Source organism: Electrophorus electricus, chromosome 1 (genome assembly GCF_013358815.1).
Source record: "Electrophorus electricus isolate fEleEle1 chromosome 1, fEleEle1.pri, whole genome shotgun sequence".
Taxonomy (NCBI): domain Eukaryota; kingdom Metazoa; phylum Chordata; class Actinopteri; order Gymnotiformes; family Gymnotidae; genus Electrophorus; species Electrophorus electricus.
Window position 1 is genome coordinate 24,898,887 of NC_049535.1, and position 20,059 is coordinate 24,918,945.

General features: G+C 44.4%; 2 protein-coding genes across 4 annotated transcripts in view; one reads left to right on the forward strand and one right to left on the reverse strand.

Annotated features, from left to right (window-relative positions):
• pam16 (presequence translocase associated motor 16) lies at window positions 1-4,332 on the forward strand. Of its 2 annotated transcripts, XM_027009133.2 has the most exons (6): window positions 1-151; window positions 685-769; window positions 890-1,026; window positions 1,122-1,187; window positions 1,534-1,661; window positions 2,143-4,332. In XM_027009133.2, the coding sequence occupies exons 1-5, from the start codon at window positions 149-151 to the stop codon at window positions 1,621-1,623; spliced, it is 381 nt and encodes a 126-aa protein (XP_026864934.1). In that variant the 5' UTR covers window positions 1-148; the 3' UTR covers window positions 1,624-1,661; window positions 2,143-4,332. The 2 variants fall into 2 exon arrangements, with proteins under 2 accessions (XP_026864934.1, XP_026864933.1); XM_027009132.2 differs by lacking the exon at window positions 2,143-4,332 and having other exon boundaries at window positions 2-151; window positions 1,534-1,712.
• Window positions 3,119-20,059, reverse strand: part of glis2b (GLIS family zinc finger 2b) — a 25,926-nt gene continuing 8,985 nt past the window's right edge. For both annotated transcript variants that reach the window (XM_035529461.1, XM_035529453.1), the window contains exons 2-7: window positions 9,936-10,147; window positions 9,609-9,748; window positions 8,119-8,301; window positions 7,723-7,856; window positions 7,502-7,620; window positions 3,119-7,404 (exon numbers count right to left, since the gene is read on the reverse strand). In XM_035529461.1, the coding sequence (XP_035385354.1) occupies window positions 6,677-7,404; window positions 7,502-7,620; window positions 7,723-7,856; window positions 8,119-8,301; window positions 9,609-9,748; window positions 9,936-10,125 (1,494 nt within the window). In that variant the 5' untranslated portion in view covers window positions 10,126-10,147 and the 3' untranslated portion in view covers window positions 3,119-6,676. The remainder of the gene's footprint in view (window positions 7,405-7,501; window positions 7,621-7,722; window positions 7,857-8,118; window positions 8,302-9,608; window positions 9,749-9,935; window positions 10,148-20,059) is intronic.

Sequence of the window (20,059 nt, forward strand, 5' to 3'; positions counted from 1 at the left end):
AGCCTAACTTTTCCTCTGTCGTCTATAGTTTAATTTATGGAGTCCAACTGTATCACCTTGATGGAGACACATGTCAAAACATTGATGGTACGATTGTTACTGTTAGCCATATTTTAATTAGATCACTGGAAAAACACAGAACTGAACAATGGTAAGTTGTGTTCGTTGTACTTTATGTAGCTACTTGACAAGCTAGCCAGGTACCGAAACATGTATTTTCTAGTGAAGAGCAAAGTGGCTAGCTAGCTAGCTAGCCTCTCCGGTGCATGTATTGGTATCAGAAAGCTAGCTAACTAATATTTTACCTAACCTGGGTTAACTAAGAATTAAACACTAGTCCTCGAGATTAGACAAGCCCGTTTAAGACATCGTTTTATTAATCAGAAACAATTTGGGAGCGTATTTATTGGCAAACGGTTACTAGTTTCTCTGGTCGTGGTTGGTTTTTTTTGGCGATGTGCTTTTGTCTCAAGCTTGACGCAGCACGATAAATGAATCCCTAAAACTACTGTGGTAACAAATGTTTATTTGTACAACACCCAAATTGCTCACCTGTTTGATCGTGTAGTCATATGTGACGGAGCCTAATCATTCCAACCTTGTCTTGAATGAAGCGCTTCACAATTGCATGAAGTTTTAGTCGGTATGGGGGCTTGAATCACCTGTGAAAATCATTTCTTTCAGGCAAAGTACCTCGCGCAGATTGTAATAATGGGAGTGCAGGTGGTGGGCAGGGCATTTGCGCGAGCTCTGCGTCAAGAGTTTGCAGGTAATTGACTGACTGATTTTTCATTGCAACGTCCACTGTAACCAGTATTGAGTCGAATGAATTAGGCTTCGTGAGGTAATAAAACCTGCAGTCTACACTTGTTGCTTTATATGTTTGCAGCCAGCCAAGCTGCAGCAGAGGCGAGGGGAAGAGCCGGCACGCAGTCTGCTGCAGCGTCTAGCTTTACTGGGATGACCTTACAGGAAGCCCAGCAGATTCTAAATCTCTCAACGCTCACGCCAGAAGAAATCCAGAAGGTAGACTTAGATGTAGCATATCTAAGATGGAACCTACAACACTATAAACGTAATAACCTCCCAAAGTGAGACAGGACTTTTTATTTTCTCCCCAGAATTATGAGCATTTGTTTAAAGTAAATGACAAAGCGGCTGGTGGCTCTTTCTACCTGCAGTCTAAGGTAAGCAAGCATGAGACATTTCTAATCAAGTCATGAACGTTTCAAAAGAATTTAAATAACACAAGAGGGTAATGGCATGTGACCAGTGATGAGCAACCCCATTACTGACTGGGAGCCCTTCCATCTAAAGCGTTCTGAGTGCCGTCATTTTGGTACTAAATGCATTGATGTTTGCTACGTAATACTTGATCTTAACTTGAAACAGGATGCCACAGTGTGACAGGGTTGGAGTGTTAACTGGTGGTGAGGATGTCATGTAATGTAGTGAAAAGAAGGAAAATGGGGGGGCAACTAAAGGAAGGTCAGGATGGTTGGTGAGCACTTCTAAGGGACTGACCTTTCACAGGTGGTCCGTGCCAAGGAGCGTCTGGATGAAGAGCTCACCATTCAGCAGCAAAACACGCGGCCTGGGTGGAAACAGCAAGGAGAGTCATGAGTCTGCTCTGTCATTGCCTGCTTTCTCCTCTGTCCACTGTAAATAATCTCCCTGTTTGAATAAAGCCTTGTCCTTTGTGTTATCACGTATAGGCTGTTTTATTTGTTCAATGTTTTTTTTAAAAATGTTTTAGAAGCTCACATTTCACAAAGCTGTAAGGCACTGTTAAAGGGACTGTAAAGCTTGACAAAAAAAAAGCTACATACAGAGTAAAGAACATTTCAAAACAGTAGTGTTTTTGGTGGTTCCCTTACATCAGTGGTCACCAACCTTTTGAAATCTAAACAAATCTAAGATCTAACGACATAAATGCCAGGCATAGCATACTTAAATAACAAAGCTGTGTATGTTCCCATAGCCTCCAATAACATGAAATGAAATTGTTTAATGACTTCATTAATGTACAGCTAAGTGCTGGCCATGGTGACACTCAGTGAGATGCCACTTTAGTTGGGATGTTTAACTTAGAAGGCATTAACAGCAGCAAGCATGTGTGACATGTCTCTGCTTTCCCTGCAGTTCACAGTTTGGCCCATTCCGCTTGGATGTTGGGTCCATCAGAAAGGCCAGCTCCCTGTATTCTTCATTCCTTGGCCTCAAAAAAGTCGTAATCTCGGGCAGCAAATCGATGAATCGCTGGAACACCTTCCCACCTCTTAAGCAGCGTACCAACGTATATGTTATTTATTCCGGAATGGAAGGTTTTTCTCAGTGGTGTACATTTTTAAAGCACTGTGTATATCCTCGCCTCTTGTTCTCATTCAAAGGTAAAAAACTGAGGAAATCTTCCTTGACACAGCTCATCAATTGGTTGGCAACCACTGCCTTACACTAACTCCTGCTTCATAAATAAGCCTTCAATAAACCAACTACTCTTTTCCAAAGAAACATTTTAATGTTTATCCTTACTTGATGTTCTTAAATGTGTCCTATTCCATTAACACCCTCCAAAGTAAAATGTTTTTTTCTTAGTACGAAATTAGTCCAGCATGATGATTTCCATATAATGAATAGGTGACGAATAATGAATAGCCTATAATTTTCAAATAAGGAAGAGGAAACTATGGTTGAACAATAACAAATGTTTCTGACACAACTGGAAATGATTCCACAGTGACTCATGTGGCTTCGATACACAGCAGGCTGTTTAAACCATGTGTGCTACACTGGGTTGTGTGTTGTTCAGAGTTGCCAGTATTTGCAGAGTGGTGATCAAACCTTAATTGAGAAATTATACTTTTTACTATATTATTTCATTTAGATTTCTTAAAAGTACCTTTATGATGTTTGTTTAATATTACTAGGATATATGGCATGCGTTATTATTAAATATTATTTTCATGATGATTAATTCCAAAATTTTGAGCGTTTCTAGAGGCACCCTCACCCTCCATTGTAAATTGTGGAATATTTGTGTACTGTAGTGCCGGTACAGCACTTTATCAGCATAATTTAGATTGCACTTTAGTGGAAAAGAAGACCCAGCAAAACTCAGTATATCAAATGTGACTTTATTAAACATTTGTTTTTTTTTCATTGACATCATTATCAATATCGTATTAAAATTCCTCTAAAACAGGAGCACACACCTATGTTGTACCAACTGGAGACTGTTACAGCTCTAAAATTCTGCCTGTTCGGCTTCAGAACATGATGCCGGGAAAATATATATATATATTTATATATATATTTATTTATATATATTTTTCATATACTGTATTTGTACTTCTACATTTCACCTATAATAAAAGGCACTTGGAAAAAAATGAAAATACTGATATTAAAATATTTTAATGTGCAAAAAGAAAAGAAACAGGTTATTGGCCTTTCCTGGCCATAGTCTTGCATTAACCCTTTGTGCACCACTGTGGCACTTATAAGTTTTTTTTGTTTGTTTTTTGATTTTGGTCTCTGTGAAAGCGGGACAAGCCAGTCTAACTTACTGTCTCACTTCTCTGAGTCTGTAGTTGATAAACTCTATAGGGAAATTGTGGTATTTGTACCGTATATCTACTGCCTCTTTTTAATGTCAAATTCAGAAGGGCTTAAGAGGCGATTACTGTGTCAAATATACATTTAAATAATCACTGCTAAACTGTGACTCTGTCCCAGCCATTTCAGTTATTGCTCATGTTTCGCATACACTAACAATCATATATGTGATCAGTTATTGTGGGTCCCCTGCTGGGATTTTGCTTCCCCCCTACATGTTCAGACAGCCCTGAACCAAGCAGGCTTCTCCAGAGTGCTCAAAGGGTTAATGGGTCAAACAGCTTATTTGATATTTGAAGATGTAGACCGTGAAGGGTCTGTGTCATTTTCAGCTTTCTCAAACAGCCAGCAAGAACCAGCCACCAGGGGACATGGAGAGGATGGTGGTGGAGAGAACTGAAATTTGAGGGACTTGAAGAACACTGTAGAAAAAAACAGCCCAATCAACCATATTTTGCAACGTGAGCACACCATGAATGCAGCAGGCTCCTGAACATACCTGCTCCCCTCAGCAACACCCTAAAAGGACCGTGTGTATGTCCTCTGTCTTGTATAAGGCTTAGTTTGGGGCAGTTGGTTAAGATTTTTTAAATTTAATCTGGAAAAAAAAAAAGATTGGCTGAGAGGGAATGAGAAGACCTACTTTCACTGTTGGCATCTTTTTTCTTTTATTTATTTAATTAATTCTTTTACAAGTGGCCTTCAGTGCAGCGCTGTCCACCTCGGCGTATACAGGGACCCTAGCAGCTAGCATACATCATATTTCAGATATTGGTGCAGCTGCATGATTTGGCCCCATGTGTCTGAGCCCTGGTTTTAGGAGCACAAGGGCCAATTGGTCATGATTAGCATTTTGCTGGGTTTGTGCGGGACACTGATTAATGTGACTGCATGGCTGGAGGTCAAGGCATGAAGGGAAGGAACTGTTGCAGTTCCTACTAGAAACATAATCTAGATCTCTGGATTTTTTTTAAAAAACAAACGGGTCTGATTTACTACCCACAACCGCTGGGCACTGACCCTTAGAGATGCCCGTCTCTGCGTTGACCATCTGCTCCAGCCAGCTGGCCATCTGAGCCACTAGCCCCCTCACATGAACTCTCATGACCTGAACCTTCATGGTGTGATTGTCAATGGGGAATTAGGTTGTTCGAGAAAAGCTTCTCTTCTCCACTTTTATGTGGCCTAGGATGGGCAGACGTCCATTTCTCCACCTCCACCCCCTTCCTCCGCCCTTACTCCTCTGGGGAGAAAGCAGAATGCAGAGCAGCAATAGCAGAGACAGGGAGATAAAGCAATGTCAACATCAGGAAATGTCTCGTCCAAGCAATATAACAAACAGCAATAACTGTATAGTTGTCTCAAACATAATGAAACCATCGAGGAATTATAAGACTCTGAAGGGGAAAAGTTGAGAGGAGAAGTACAGGAAAAAAACTTAATTCTAAGTTTTCAGTTGGAATGTTTTCTAATGTAACAGTTGTCCATTTCTCACTAAGAGAGCTGATGTTGGAAGCCTTACAGGCCACTGAAGGTTTTGAGGAATGTTCTAAAAGCCTGTCATAAAAAGGCAATACTCATCCTGAGGAGACTATTAGACATATAGTTTCAGGTGAAGAAACCATGTAGCATAATGTGAGAAAGGTTTGTCTAAACTGAAACAATGTCTTTCTGAAAGCGCTCTTACACTTGGATTTAAGTATGTGTAAACAAAATACTGACTGTGTTGTAGAAGAGGAATGTCATTTTTGAGATAACTACCTGTGTTTTAATCATTTAAGCGGATTTTTGGCACAGTGTATTTGTCTTGATATGGATGATTTTTGTTATGTGCACATTGTGTGTGCCTGTCCATGTCAGTCTGTCCATATGCGTATTTACATAATGCACTGGGTGCATGTTTTCCATCTCTGTGTCTGAAGAGGGTCACTTTCACCTTAAGGATGCTGTGCTGTGTCAATTAAAGGTCTTTCTTTTGAAAACGCTGTTCTAACATAGTTAGCGCAGACGTTCAAAGACCCGGGTTCAGCGAGTGAGTTGCACTAACACAAATGTCCAGCAGATGGTACTAGTTGCAGAAGTGCCACAGTCGAGGTGCGAATGTGATGGTGAGATGTAGAATCTTTGTCTGCTTAAAACTCTTTTGCTGAGTCTTGTGTCTTACTGCCTAATTTAAGGGCTTAAACGTGCCCTTGTGTAAATAGTGCTGGTCGTTATACTATTTCTTCCCTCTAAGAGGACAGATTGTCATTTATACATTTATCCAACCTTAGTTTCATTTTAAAGTAATAGACTTGAGTAGCAGTTAGCTGGATAGTTTAGCAGCAATGGCAAGGTTTCTATATAGGTTCCATACAACGAGTGATGCAGGGACATATCTTCTCACTAAATCTCCTCGTGTACAGCTGTGGGTGACAGAGTTTTGTCGGTGAACAACTAGCACAGCCCTGCTGTCTGGCAGGCTAAGACAGACACTGATTGTCCTCTGAAAGAAATAAACTCTAAGTAACCCACGACCAAAGCACCCCTCCCAAAACTGTCTGACATTGCCTGCTTAAAGATTTCTAGCTTGTCCATATATTATTACAATTGTCGTTATGGAGCTCTCAAAGGAACTTCAGGATTCAAACACAAAAGAGTGCTGTCAACTTACAAGTCATAACAGAAAATGGCATCCTCGGTGTGTTGTCTACACTGGCGTCCAGAAATGCTTGTTACATATAAATACACAGAAACCAATGTTCATGAGTGAAAGCAAGGAGCAAATACAGACCAGTGGTCAGCACTGAGGCTTTTCCTGTTCCAACCTTTCCGATTACATTTTTACATTAATATTTCGGATTATCTTCTTTTTAAATGCCTATTTCTGTTTGGTTGTTGGTCCCAATGGAACTGATAAATGTCCAGTTGGAAAACAAAGGTACAAAAGTGAAATGCTGCGCAGAGTAGTGCTGACTGCTTTTGATTTGTGGAAAATGCCTCCCACGTCCCTCCCGCCCCCAGGGGCCTGCCCTTCACCTCTGAGACCACACTCCCTCCTCTTCCCCTTCGAATGCAGGGATCAGTTGACCACAGCTGGCTTTAGCACCACGGGCCCAGAGGGGATGACTACCCAGGATAGGGGGTCATGGGCCACCCCTGTGGAGAGGTTGAGCACGGCCCCGGGGCTGTCGTCCTCGCTCTCCTCCCGCCTGCCTTTACCCTTGCCATGTCCCCTGCGGTCTGAGCCCAGCACAGGGACCATGGGCAGGCCCAGGGCCGAGGACGAGTAGGCAGGAGACAGCAGGGGTGACTTGGCCAGGCCGAGCGGCGAGCCATTGAAGGAGAGGATGGGAGTCCCCGCGAGGCCGGCCGGAGGGGAGCTGGGACTTCCCAGCGTGCTCAGGTCCAGAGGCCGGGGGCTCAGAGGTGACAGGGGCGACAGGGGCAGGGATGCCCCCAAGCCCCGCAGGCCTCGACCGCCCAGAAGAGCGGCTGCCGCCCCCGGGATGATGATGTGGGCCCCGCTTACGTACGCCAGCTCGGCCTCCTTCCCTGGCCCTGACACCTGGGCCGACTTGAGCAGGGAGCCCACCCCTCCAGGACCCGGCTGCTCGTGGGCTACAAAGTGCCCGTGCGCTTTAATGTGCTTGCGCAGAGAGCTGGGGTCCGTGTAGCGCTTCAGACAGCCCACCATCTTGCAGTAGTAGGGCTTGTCCACGTAGTGCGTGCGCGTGTGCTTGAAGCGGTCGCTGGAGTTAGAGTAGCGCTTGTTGCAGCCTTCGTATGGACAAATGTAGGGCTTCTCCCCTGAAAGAGACCATGGAGTGTGTAAGTAGAAGGCAGTCTAGTCATCCAACATACAGAAAGCTGAGACGTGGGCACTGTTTTCCATTGTAGCTCTGACCTGTGTGTGAACGGTTGTGGATCTTGAGGTTCTCCAGGCGGGAAAAGCTCTTGTTGCAGGTGGGACAGCGGTGGGGCTTCTCGTTGGTGTGTGTGCGGATATGGATCAGCATCTTGTACCTGAACAAGATGAGGAGACACAAACCAGTGTGGAGGTGTGTAATTCTGTTTAATGTATGGTGTGCAAGACATTGTCCATGTTGAGAAGGCCACACCCCTCACCTGGCATTGAAGCCACGCCCTTTCCGTGCACAGCCCTCCCAATGGCAGCAATACCCAGAATCCTTTTCAGGCTTGACATGGAAGTCATTTACATGGTCCACTAGGTCTTGCAAAGAGTCAAAAAGCAAGTGGCACTGCAGAGGAGAACCAGAATTAAAGAGGTGCTCTAATTAGAAAGATTAAACAGTAATCAGATCTTGAACAGCTCTGTGATTTAATGTACCTGATCCTGAACTATTTGACTGTCTATTTTTGAGTTCAATTCATGTTAAAACAGGAGAAACACTGAACTGTGCACTTTCAATCTTAAGGAAAAGGAGAGAGCTAACTATGTAAAGTCACTTCTGCATTTTGGTTACCAGATTTTTTCACGCCACCTCACTTCCTCTTTCTCACCTTCCGCCAGCGGCAGGACAGCTGTTCGTCCGCTGAAAGATCAGGAGAGGCGCGCTTGTCCTTGGGCTGGCCAATGAACATGGAGGATGGCAGGTGGAGTCCTCCCCCTCCCCCAATTGGCACAAAGAACTGGAAGGCTTGAGAGGAGGCTCCTCCCTCAACATAACGGATGTGAGCTGAGTCCTACCCGAGGGAGACAGAACGAAAGACAACTACAGACATTTGTGGTTTTTAATATTAAGTCGCCATTCTCTCTGGCCAGAGACGTGTCTTGATGTGACCATATTTGGGAAGGGTTTCACATGCATGTTATTTCATATTACTACTTACTACACTCTGACCAGAGTGCATTCCTCATCATATATCCACCTAGCCTCAGCATTAATGAAAGACACATATACCTCCCATATACACAATCATCCATGCAGTACACATGCTGAAAACCCCCTTCACGCATGTGTTGTGTGCATGTGCTTCTGCATCTGTGCCTTTTTGATGAATTTTCAGAACACAACATAAACTCTACTTACCCAGTAGACATTACACTAATATAATCATGTTAGATATAATAATATAATACAATATCAGATATTACATATTATATGAACCATGCTTTTAGTGAAATATAGGACAATATTTAGAGGCTGACAGCATCTGAGATGTTATAAGCAGAAACCTAGGCTGAACATGGACGCATGAAACAAAAGATTTCGAAGAAATGGCAGCACAGTTGCTGTGTGCGTGCACTTGGGCTGTGTGAGAAATGTACATGACCAGTCTCATAAGGCAGTGGTGATCGCCCCCTCCCTCCCTGGAGCTTGTGGGGGAGGCATGTTTGCCAAGCGCTGGAGGAGTTGTGTGATGAACACGGCCGTGTGACTGCGCCTGCTGATAGAGCCCAGCCAGCGGGACCTCAATTCAATTGAGGCAAAATTGAATTAGGCGGCGAGAGGTCTGCATGGCTGTATCTGGCACTAAATCCGATTTACCCCCACGTCCCATCAGCTCGGCCAGCGCGCACGAGAGAGAGACGCTCCTGTGTGAGCGGACACAGGGGGTATTTAATAAGAGCCCCCTCCTCCTCCCCCACGGGGCTGCGCTGGGTCACAGAGGACAGCCCAGCTGATTGCCTCGTGTGCGGGGAGGCTGTGGTAAGTGCAGCCCTGTGCATCTAACACTCCCTCCCTGTCTGAGTCAGTGTGTGTGCACGGAGCACCTCATTAAAGCCAGATGCAGCTTCATTCCTGGTTAATCCAAAAGGCTGCACCAATATAGGACACACAGGGTACGACTTGGTGAAATTCGGTTTATGGCGCAATGTGGACATCTTAAGTTCACAGCCTAATATACCAATGTGAGTGCTGTCCATGGGAAAGTGGTCAGCATGATCTAGTCTGTATAATGATACCTGCGTCCTAGGATTTACTGAATATTTGCAGTAGGAGTGGGGTGAAGTAATCCTCTGACACACCGATGCACTGCACACTCACCCCAGGGAAGATGTGTGAGGAGCCGTTCCCATTGGTGAGCTCAGGAGAGCAGGCTGTGTGGCGTAAGGACGGAGACAGGCTGAGGTCCACCGCAGGGGGTGTAGGAGGTTCAGGCTTCTCCTGGGGCACCATGGGAACACCTGCAAGCATGAAAATACACACCTCCAGCTCAGGATGGCTCTTGCTTTAAGGCAAAGTCACATCGTGTACTGTAATAGATTTGATCAGTATTTGACATGCTGAAAACTCATCATAAACTGAAAGAAGACACTGTCTGATCCTGTAGCTTACGAGCTGGGTCTTCTTTGTGCATGTTGCTGCATTCACCTGTGTGGGGGGAGGCAGGGGAAGCAGGAACAATGACTGCTGTGCCGTCGTCGGCCATCCGCAGCTGCCCAGCCCTCTTGGCGTGGATTGGAGAAGAGGTGAGAGAGGGCGGTGTCCTGGAGCCTCTGTCCCACCCATTGACACGCCCCCGGGGCAGCTTCAGGTCTAGTGGCTCATCCAAGGAGAGCATGGCTGCAGCCCAGGGCCTCCAACTTGAAGCGAAATGATTGCTAATTCAGTATCTCAACCAAAATGCTAACATGGCTAATAATAAATGACAGCAAAGTGTAATCTGTTAGCATGACTGCACTTGCATAATGTTAACAGTCCCCAAGACCTGAACTATCACTATTAACAATGATGATAATTTCACTGGCTTGATCCACAATTCTATAAATGCAACTCCCTCGGTTCCTCTTTTTAATGACGTCACACTAAAGCATTCTTGCATTGGCCCTAAATCGAATGTATAGTTTAAAATAACTGGATAGCAAAGAAAACAGGTATGCAACAACTACAAAGAGTAGGTATTTTCTCAGCATAACCTTCACTTTTATACACAAGGTCATTCAGAGTGTTTCACAAATAAAAATGATTTAATTTATTTAAATGTAATTTAATTATTTAATTATAATGTAATTATTTAATTTAAGAAAGATAGGTTTAAAAATTTTAACCTTGAATTTAAGTAAATAAAAATAATATAAAAGTATAAAGTGCATCAAATCTAATCGGAAAAGCCATAAAAAAAAAAACATCATCATGTGACCACTGCAGGCATTACTGCAATTATTATTAGCTTATTCCACTTCTGTGTTTTGCACATATATGTGATTCCACTACATATGCCATTGAACTAAAATAATCGTGCTCTTTAGGTGGTGGGTTTCACCTGAAAGCTAAGCTACTCTGCTGAGCTAACGTGTAATTTGTCACTCATTAGTACTATACTAAACTGTTTACTTGCATACTGGATATTGAAGTTTTGGTTAAACATTTGAATTTGGTTTAGTGAACTGCATCTATTTTGACTACAGCCAAATGGACAGTTTGTTGCATTAATCCATTTAGATGTGTTCGATTACCGACGTTACAGGCTATTAAAATAAGTGAACACAATGGCCATTGTTGTGCTTATTATAAAAGTGGCCATGTGCTCAATAATTGGCGGGATGTGATATTAAATATCTCCACGATCATTTATCCTGCCCTGCCCAGCAGCTCTAGTCAAAAAGCAGCTTGCTGAAGGAGGCAATTATCCAGTTAAAGGATGAGACTGCAGATAAGACTAAGACAAATTTGTGGTCTAGACATGGATTTTCATTTTATACTGATCAGATGACTCATTTCAAGGGTCTTTATGGTACATGACATTTTTTAATGTTTGGTTTAGAACTTCCTCTCGACTGCCTTACTCCTCACTATTTCCCAACAGTTCTCAAACTGAAGGACTGATCTAGGTTGGCTAATGCTGAATGACCTTATTTGAAATAAAACACATATAGGAAACAACACAAGAAATTGAAGAATTTCTGACATTTTCAAATTAATATTGAGATTTCCTTCAGTCTTGTGTGAAGGTTTTAGGAGGAAGTGTTATTGTGCAATGACTAAAGAAAGCAGCTTTCCACAGGGACAATAAAAAAACTGTCCAAAATGACTGCAGAAGGACACTAAAAATATCCCAGCTGTGCATCAGTCTATGTCTGCATGCTGCAAGGCTGTTCTTTAATGAACAAACCTGGTTGTCTATTTAAGCCCATAGCGGACAGGAGCTTGACATTTCGCTGCCCCTGTCTGTGGATGTTTAGTGAAGGACATCTTCACGTTCACACTCATCCACATGGCCCAAATCACACTCCTCTATAAGCTCTCTCCACTCTGCTGACCTTTGCTCGCACGCCATTCTGAAAGAATGTCTGCAATCCAATCCAGATGGCCACGCTGACGCCGCCCCCTAGACCGCTGCCCCAAGACACCACTGCACAACCCTTCAGAGCACACAGCTAGTTCCAACATGCTCTCTCTCTCTCCTCCTTTCTTTGCTCTCTCCACTGCCCCTCTGATCTAAACACACACACACACACACACACACACACACACACACTTCCCATAACTAGCTCTTTTTCTGCTGCAAAAGCCACCAGCTTCTGGATAGAACCGCATAGTCGTGCTGAATAATTGCTCAGCTCTCCACATGCTGATCCTAACATGGTGGAATATACAAACATTCACACACATACACAACCTGAAATTGGGAGTTGTCGAGGCTGACCCCTACAACTCTCGCACGCAAGGTTCACTGGGTACAAACTGTGCTGGGAAATGTTGCTCTCTCTCTCTCTCTCCCTCTCTCTCTCTCTCTCTTTCTCTCTCTCTCACACAGACACACAACCCCTCTGTGTCTGTACTATTACTTGCACAAGCTTGCTGCCCTTGGTCACACACTGCACCCATGTCTAATTAACCACACTGCAGTTATCATTATCAGAAGCAGACTGCACCTGCACAGCACTGTGGACTCTATGCCTAGCTTCTATGTCTTTTTTTTCCTGTTACACACACACACACACACACACACACACACACACACACACACACACACACACACACACACACACAATTACACAGGAAAACATACAAGCCTCTTGATTGGTGGTCTCTGAGATTGGCTGTCTTGAATCCATGTGAGGACTATCTGTGTGTGAAGGTCAGAGGTCATAGTGTTCAACCTTGGCTATAGCAGGCAGGATAGCATGGTTGATAACACATACTATAACACTCACACACACACATACACCAGGAACTCTGTTATCAGAGTCTTCTACCTGCTGGTAGAACACACACACACATATACATACACACACACACACACACAAGGCATTTCCTGTCTTCTTCCTCATCCTGGTCACCCGCAAAGTGTACCCGGAGCCTGCGACATAGAACACACACACACCAACGCAGCGGCCCACCAGTAGGCCAAGCGTACCTGCCTTACAAGTCCAGGTGGAAATGATTGGTGTGGTCTACAGAAAACATATGGCTCCTCCTGTGCAGAAGTTAATGAGCAAACCACTTTATCTGCAGCCTGCTTGGGGCCCAACGGCCCGAAGAGCTGGTGCCATGGATGCCCAGGCTGCAGGAAGAGCTGGGCTCTGGAGCAGCACCATAACGCCCATGTGATAAGACTCTGGTTAATAATTAGTATCTGACTGCCTTACTGAAGCTATCATTGTCATGCAAGAAATACTCAAAGATGCCACCACCATGCATAGTTAAAAACAGAGAGCTATGCATTCTGTATGATGCCGCGGTATGGCTGCTCATGTTTATTTTGATCATATGTTTTTTTCCTGAAATGTTTATATTGTTTATAATGTTTATATATATAATATTGTTTATATTTATTGTTTATAATTACCTATTGTGTTGAGAGAATAAAAATCCATGGAACAGCATAAGAGATATGATAACTAATTTCATCTTTAATGATATGGTACATTTTATATATATATATATATAAAATTTTAGATCTGCTTCCTTGTCTACTGTTAGCTCAACATTTATCATCTTGTTTTGTGATCTAAAGCATCACTTGCTTTTGCTGTATACTGGAACCCAATATTACCTCATCTCTTTGCCTGAGCCGATAGCGACTCAAACGCTAGTCTCACTTTTGTTACTTTATTGGCCCCAAAAGCAGGTCTTTACTCCTGACGCAGTGAGGAAATCCCCCTTTACTGTGCAACTGTTCATAAGCACCCAACAGCACACGGTTTCAGCTAGAAAACACTCCAAATGATCCAAAAACAAAAGGCCTTCTCACATGGGTTATAGGGTCCATGTGCAAACCATTACTGGTCCATGCATTAGGACAGCTGCAATAAATCATCTCTTCTCCTGTTTAATTAGCTCACCCAAACCCTTAATGATAACCACCCCAAACACACACACACACACACACACACACACACACACACAACTATAACTAATATCATTCAGGTACAGTCATGAAAGATCGCTATCCTTCTTCTCTGAGATGTCCAGGTGATGCACATTCTACTTTATGTCATCATTATTGTTGCAATTGATGTAGATGTGTGTGTGGAAGAATGCATTGTGCAAAAATGCTAACGCTAATAAACAATGAGAACAACAGCTGTCAACAGCTGTCATTATGCAAATAATTCATCTGAAGTGCTCCATCCTAACATCCATTCACTGTTAATCGCGTGACAATTTTTCATGCACAGTGATCCTCTAACCCTCCCTGAATCTGCCTGGCACCATTTTGTTTTGGCCGGTCTGTTTATTCACCTCAGAATACCTCTGTAGCAGCAGTGACTAAGAGACTGGCGAAGGCCCCTTCACAACACATGGCCTACTGTTCTGCATGGGGGTGACGGTGGAGATCCTGAAGAGAGCGCTTGCCCTGAAGCCCAGCGGAGCAGGGTGGCGGGTGGACGTGAACTTTGGGCTGAGGGTGTCGCTCTGCCCCATGCAGACTTCCTCGCCCTGCTGTGGGGTCGGCAGCCCTTTGAAAGGGTGCATTGTGCCTCTGTGACACTCCCTCACCCCTCTCTGGGCTGCTCCTCTCGCCAGCATGGTAAACATACGCCACAGCAGCTGGAGGAGGGAGCTCAGGGTGGGCGAGGACGAGGCGGTGTGCGGGGGTCCAAACAGGGAGAAGCCGGGGAACGTCTGGGCCTGCGCCAGCTACCTGCTGAGCACCATACCTTCCGTGGAAGTCCTAAAGCCATCTGTCTTTGCGTGAAGGTGAGGTGTAGGGAAAGCTTGAGAAGGACGGGGTGGAGCCAGTGGTGAAGTGTCTTAATTTTCTAACTCTAGGGTCAGGCTTTCCAGACACAGATTAAATCTACTGGGGATCGTCTTTTTTAGCACTGAACTGTACGCATTCATTGTCTTTACATGTATTTTACATTCCTCTGCCTGAGGGCTGGAATACGTGTATGTGTTCCTTTGGACAGATTCATGTTGCTGTGACTGTGGAGGTAACTGAATACCCCCGTCTTTGGGCCCTGGGAGATGGACTCCAGGAGAGCCCCGGCTCAAATCGGGCTGCTGTCCCAGCATCGCAGAGAGGGTGTGGGGTCTCCAATATCACATTCTTGGCCCAGACACATAGGAAACACAGATGTGCTCCATCCTCAGAGCTGGATTCACCCTTCACTGAAACAACTAACAGTGGTCCTGGAAGGCTACCCTGAAGATGGCATGACCTAGATCACACTACAAAATAGCAGTGAGGTCACACAGGGTCTACACTTCCAACCTTCTCATATTTTTAGTTTGTTGTTCAATGAGAAGCTCCACATCCATTTGCAGTACATGGGTAACTCCAAATTCAAACATCAAACATTCAAACATCACTTCCGAGTTTGGGACCGCTGACATGGAGAGTTTAAGACATTCGGAGTATGCTTCCATGCTTAAATAAGCTCATCATAAATGGATGCGAAATCTGTGCTTGTAAGAAACGACGTACATGCTTGATTTTAAAGGCTGTGTCAGAGATCTGTAAGTTATGCATTTGAAAACTAACCCCTTTTGCAACACCTAATCACCTGCAGGTGATGAGTTTTCTGAAATTGTACACCACAGGTACAGAATGTCTCTCACCCAGAAACAAGAAGCTTCAGCTCAAGAATGTCATTCTTCTGAAAAGGCTGAGTCCAGGCCTGTCTCTGAGGGATTTAAGTGTGGCACAGAGTGACAGCAGGACCTTGAGCAAGCCCATATATGTCCACTGACGTTCACCACACCACCTATCCAAGGGCACAGACACTCAGATCCTCATGGCAACACCATCACGTTTTAATAATGTATTTGGAGCACTCCGTACTAAAATAGTTCATTTCTTGAGAGCAGGATAATAAAGCCATCACTAGTGTTTCTGAAGCTGTATTCTGAATTTTCCCTGCACGCTCTTATCTGCTCCATGTTCTTGCTCTCACAACCATCACGTAAATATATCTGTTCCTCTCTGCCTTTCCCATCTTTCTCTCTCTCCTTCCCTGACCTCCCTTAAGGCAGACTGACCCCACCTCCACGGACACGCACACTCACACACCCATACCACAGCCTGCATCCACCCCTCCTCCCTTGCCACACACACACACACACACACACACACACACACACACACACACACACACACACAGCCCCAAAGCTGAGAGACTTTTTCCTGCTCCCCTCTGCCTCAGCCAGCCGCCTTCTCAGACAGGAAACCTCAGTTTCCACTCAGCCTCCACAGGGCCTCTCTCTCTCCCTCTTTCCCTCCATCGTCCCCCTTCTCTCCCTCCTTTACTCCTCCTCCCTCTGACTTTCTTCTCCCACCCTGCTGTTTTCCCATCATCCCGCCCTCAAACAGTTTTTCTTTCTTTGTACAGTTCATAGGGTACACGCAGCCCTCTTTTTTTCTGAAGGGCTGTAATTGATCTGTTTCCCTTAAAGCACCTCTGCTAATCATGGCTGCTATCTGTCGGGTCCCAAAGTGGCTTCCTTTTTCCACTCTTTCTCACTGTCTCATTTATTCTGTCTTCTCTCTCTTTGTAAAAACATCTATCTATCTCTCTCTCTCTCTCTCTCTCTCTCTCTCTCTCTCTCTCTCTCTCTCTCTCTATATATATATATATATATATATATATATATATATATATATATAATTATTATTATTATATATTAAATTATTTATCTATTTATTTATTTTCACAAACTTACGTAATTGGCCAAAACAGTGGTGTTGGGGCGGGGATTGTGGAGATAAATACGGGAAGAGACAGAGCGAGCACGTAAGACCGAGAAAGTGCCAACTCCAGTAAACTGTTGACGGTTCCAGCGTGAGCATGGCCAAGAGCAGCCACCTGCCAAGAGAGAGTTGTGTGATCTCCACGAGCCAAAGGGAGGAGAAAGGGAGGGGAGGAAAGCAGAGGGAGGGAGGGAGGAGGGAGGAGGGGCAAGGACAGGAGCCTGCAACAGGAAGCCTCTTAGCAAGCTACTGATGGCCCCCAGCCACACGTCTCAGACGCTGAGGAATTCCTTGCTGAGGGCAGGGCAGCGGGGAGGGAGGGGGGAAGAGGGTGCTGCAGTTGTGACTTCATGCTGGGACCGGGAACGCTACCTGGATCTGGACTCGGGGAGGCACGTCTCAGGTAAGGTGAGACTCGGAGAGGCGCGTACTAATCGGACATGCCTTGCAACCGGAAAGACACTCGCCAGTCTGCTAGATTTCATACACCAGAGTGCAGATCCTATGACAACAGACCTACTAAGTCCCTCTAATGGTCTACAATTCCAACCAATGGAGGAGTCCCACAACAAACTGGCACAGAAGGGAGCTCCCAATCACTGCTCCCTTCCTCGGCAGACTGAGCCCACTGGGAGAGAGATTAACACAGACTTGGATGTTAAGCAGGCTTCAGGCTTTTTTTTTCTGTCTTTTTGACTTTTTTTTTTTTTTGTCAGCAGACTTGACGTCATTCAAGGGCCCTGGGTGTGTGAGGCAGCCCTTTGAGAGCACACACGGAAGCTTTCACACTCGACGCTGCTCAGGCCCTGCTGCTAACACATTATGAAACGCAGCCTGACCTCACTTGACTCGGGGCGAGGAGGATGGCGGGAGCAGGGCAGAGGGTGGAACAGCAGGGACGCAGGCTCAGGCTCCTGACTGTTCAGTAGCGCTGTCTTTTCACCAATATGGCGAGAGGTTCTCAGGCTGGCCGCTAGCACAAGAACGAACTGTTAATACACACGCTGCGTGGTTTAACACAATACTGCACAGATTAACACAGCACTGTACTGAATATCGTTGCACACTTTAGGGTTTTCCTGATCTAACACATATGGTTCAGGTCATCAAATAATTCCAAAGCCTTGGACGAGTTGATTCAGGTGTGTTAAGCAGCACGGTGCTGTGGTTATCCAAGGTTGGAGCAGCCTGCCCTCAGTGACTACAAGCCATTTCACCAGTGTTTTTTTCTTTTTCCCAGTTGTTTTTTTTTTTTGGGGGGGGGGGGGGGGGGGGGATTTGCGCATTTTCATATACGTTTTCATTTTTAATAAGTGCATTCATGGCGTATCCAGAGTGTACGTCCTCTAGGTTTTTATTAATAGGGTTTTCTCCATTAAAAAAATATTTAATTAGTCATTAAAATTTGTCCACCCTGATTAGAGCTTCCCATCTGTTTCTGTATATTTCCCTCATCAAAATGGGAGTAAATAAGTCTTAGACACAATGACATTTACAAACATGTTTAATTTGTGCATAAGTGACAGGACCACTGAGAAGAGTGAGAACTTGCTTTTAAGATTCCTTTAAATGAATCTTTCAGAACTGACAGCATCCACAGTAGCAATTATGTGCAATCATTTGTTTGTCCAAAAAGGTACGGCAAATCTTTGTAAAATGATTTACCTTTGCCACTGCCTGTGAAGCCACATTATTCTTTTTTTTTTTATCTACGAATGATATCTTTGTCCACTAAGTTTGTTTTATCCTGTAATGCAAAAATGTGGCTGGGGACTGCACCAATTTTCCTGCATGAGCAGTGCCGTGGCCTCCAGGTATCTATGGGGTTCCAGAACATTTCTCAGTGAAGCATCACCAAGCCTTTATATCTATGGGGGATTGTGAGGTTTAGCTAATGTGATATTGCAGATGCCTCTATTGCTAGCTGTATATGAGATTGCCAAATGATTGTAAATGGGATATTGCTTTAATTTGTACTTTGTGTCTACCAATTATGTCCAGTAAGTGGGTGCTGCACACAAAATCTGCATCCAGTCTTTACTTTGCCTCTAGAGGTCTCAGACAATCAGAACACATCCATGTACTGTGCCCCTGTAATGAGATACGCCTACTTTCACACTGTGGTCATTAACACTGAATACAGAGGGAGGACACTGCAGTGAAATGCTTCTATATAGGCCTAATTTGAATGTTTGGTAGAAATAAATTACATATAACGCATCGTCATCAACTTACTCAAGCCGTATACATGAATACGCTTCTAGGTCATCTGAGAAAACATTAGTCCAAATTATAAATGTAAAAAGGTGATTCTACCCCCCACCCCCAAACAATTTTAAAACCACACAACAAGGGGTTTTATAATATATTACATACATGCACCTATTTACCACTCAGCAAAGCAACCATACAGAAACTTGCATGGGGCCATGACCAAAGATACTAGCTGTGTCTTTGTAAGAATCCCATTGGTTGGCTTGCTGTAGGTAGCACTCTTGTTCATCTTAGTGTGATGTTGGGCTATCTCTGACACCTCCTCTTAGTGTGATGCTGGGCTATCTCTGACACCTCCTCTTAGTGTGATGCTGGGCTATCTCTGACACCTCCTCTTAGTGTGATGTTGGGCTATCTCTGACACCTCCTCTTAGTGTGATGCTGGGCTATCTCTGACACCTCTTCTTAGTGTGATGCTGGGCTATCTCTGACACCTCCTCTTAGTGTGATGTTGGGCTATCTCTGACACCTCATCTTAGTGTGATGTTGGGCTATCTCTGACACCTCATCTTAGTGTGATGTTGGGCTATCTCTGACACCTCATCTTAGTGTGATGTTGGGCTATCTCTGAGACCTCATCTTAGTGTGATGTTGGGCTATCTCTGACACCTCATCTTAGTGTGATGTTGGGCTATCTCTGACACCTCATCTTAGTGTGATGTTGGGTTATCTCTGACACCTCATCTTAGTGTGATGTTGGTCTATCTCTGAGACCTCATCTTAGTGTGATGTTGGGCTATCTCTGACACCTCATCTTAGTGTGATGTTGGGCTATCTCTGACACCTCCTCTTAGTGTGATGTTGGGCTATCTCTGACACCTCCTCTTAGTGTGATGTTGGGCTATCTCTGACACCTCCTCTTAGTGTGATGTTGGGCTATCTCTGACACCTCCTCTTAGTGTGATGTTGGGCTATCTCTGACACCTCCTCAGTCAAGACCTCACATTTTTGGATGTTCATGTACAGCACACAGTACATCACTTTTTTTCTACTTTGCTTTAATTATTTATTTTTGCAGTTTACTACAATGGCAGGATAATTCTCTCACTTCCTTATGCATCAAACTGAGTTTTGACTCATG

Excerpts from the sequence above, each read along its gene's own strand:
- pam16 (XM_027009133.2), top strand. Across the intron at positions 770-889 it reads TCTGCGTCAAGAGTTTGCAG|CCAGCCAAGCTGCAGCAGAG; the intron begins GTAATTGACTGA and ends ATATGTTTGCAG. Across the intron at positions 1,188-1,533 it reads CTTTCTACCTGCAGTCTAAG|GTGGTCCGTGCCAAGGAGCG; the intron begins GTAAGCAAGCAT and ends GACCTTTCACAG.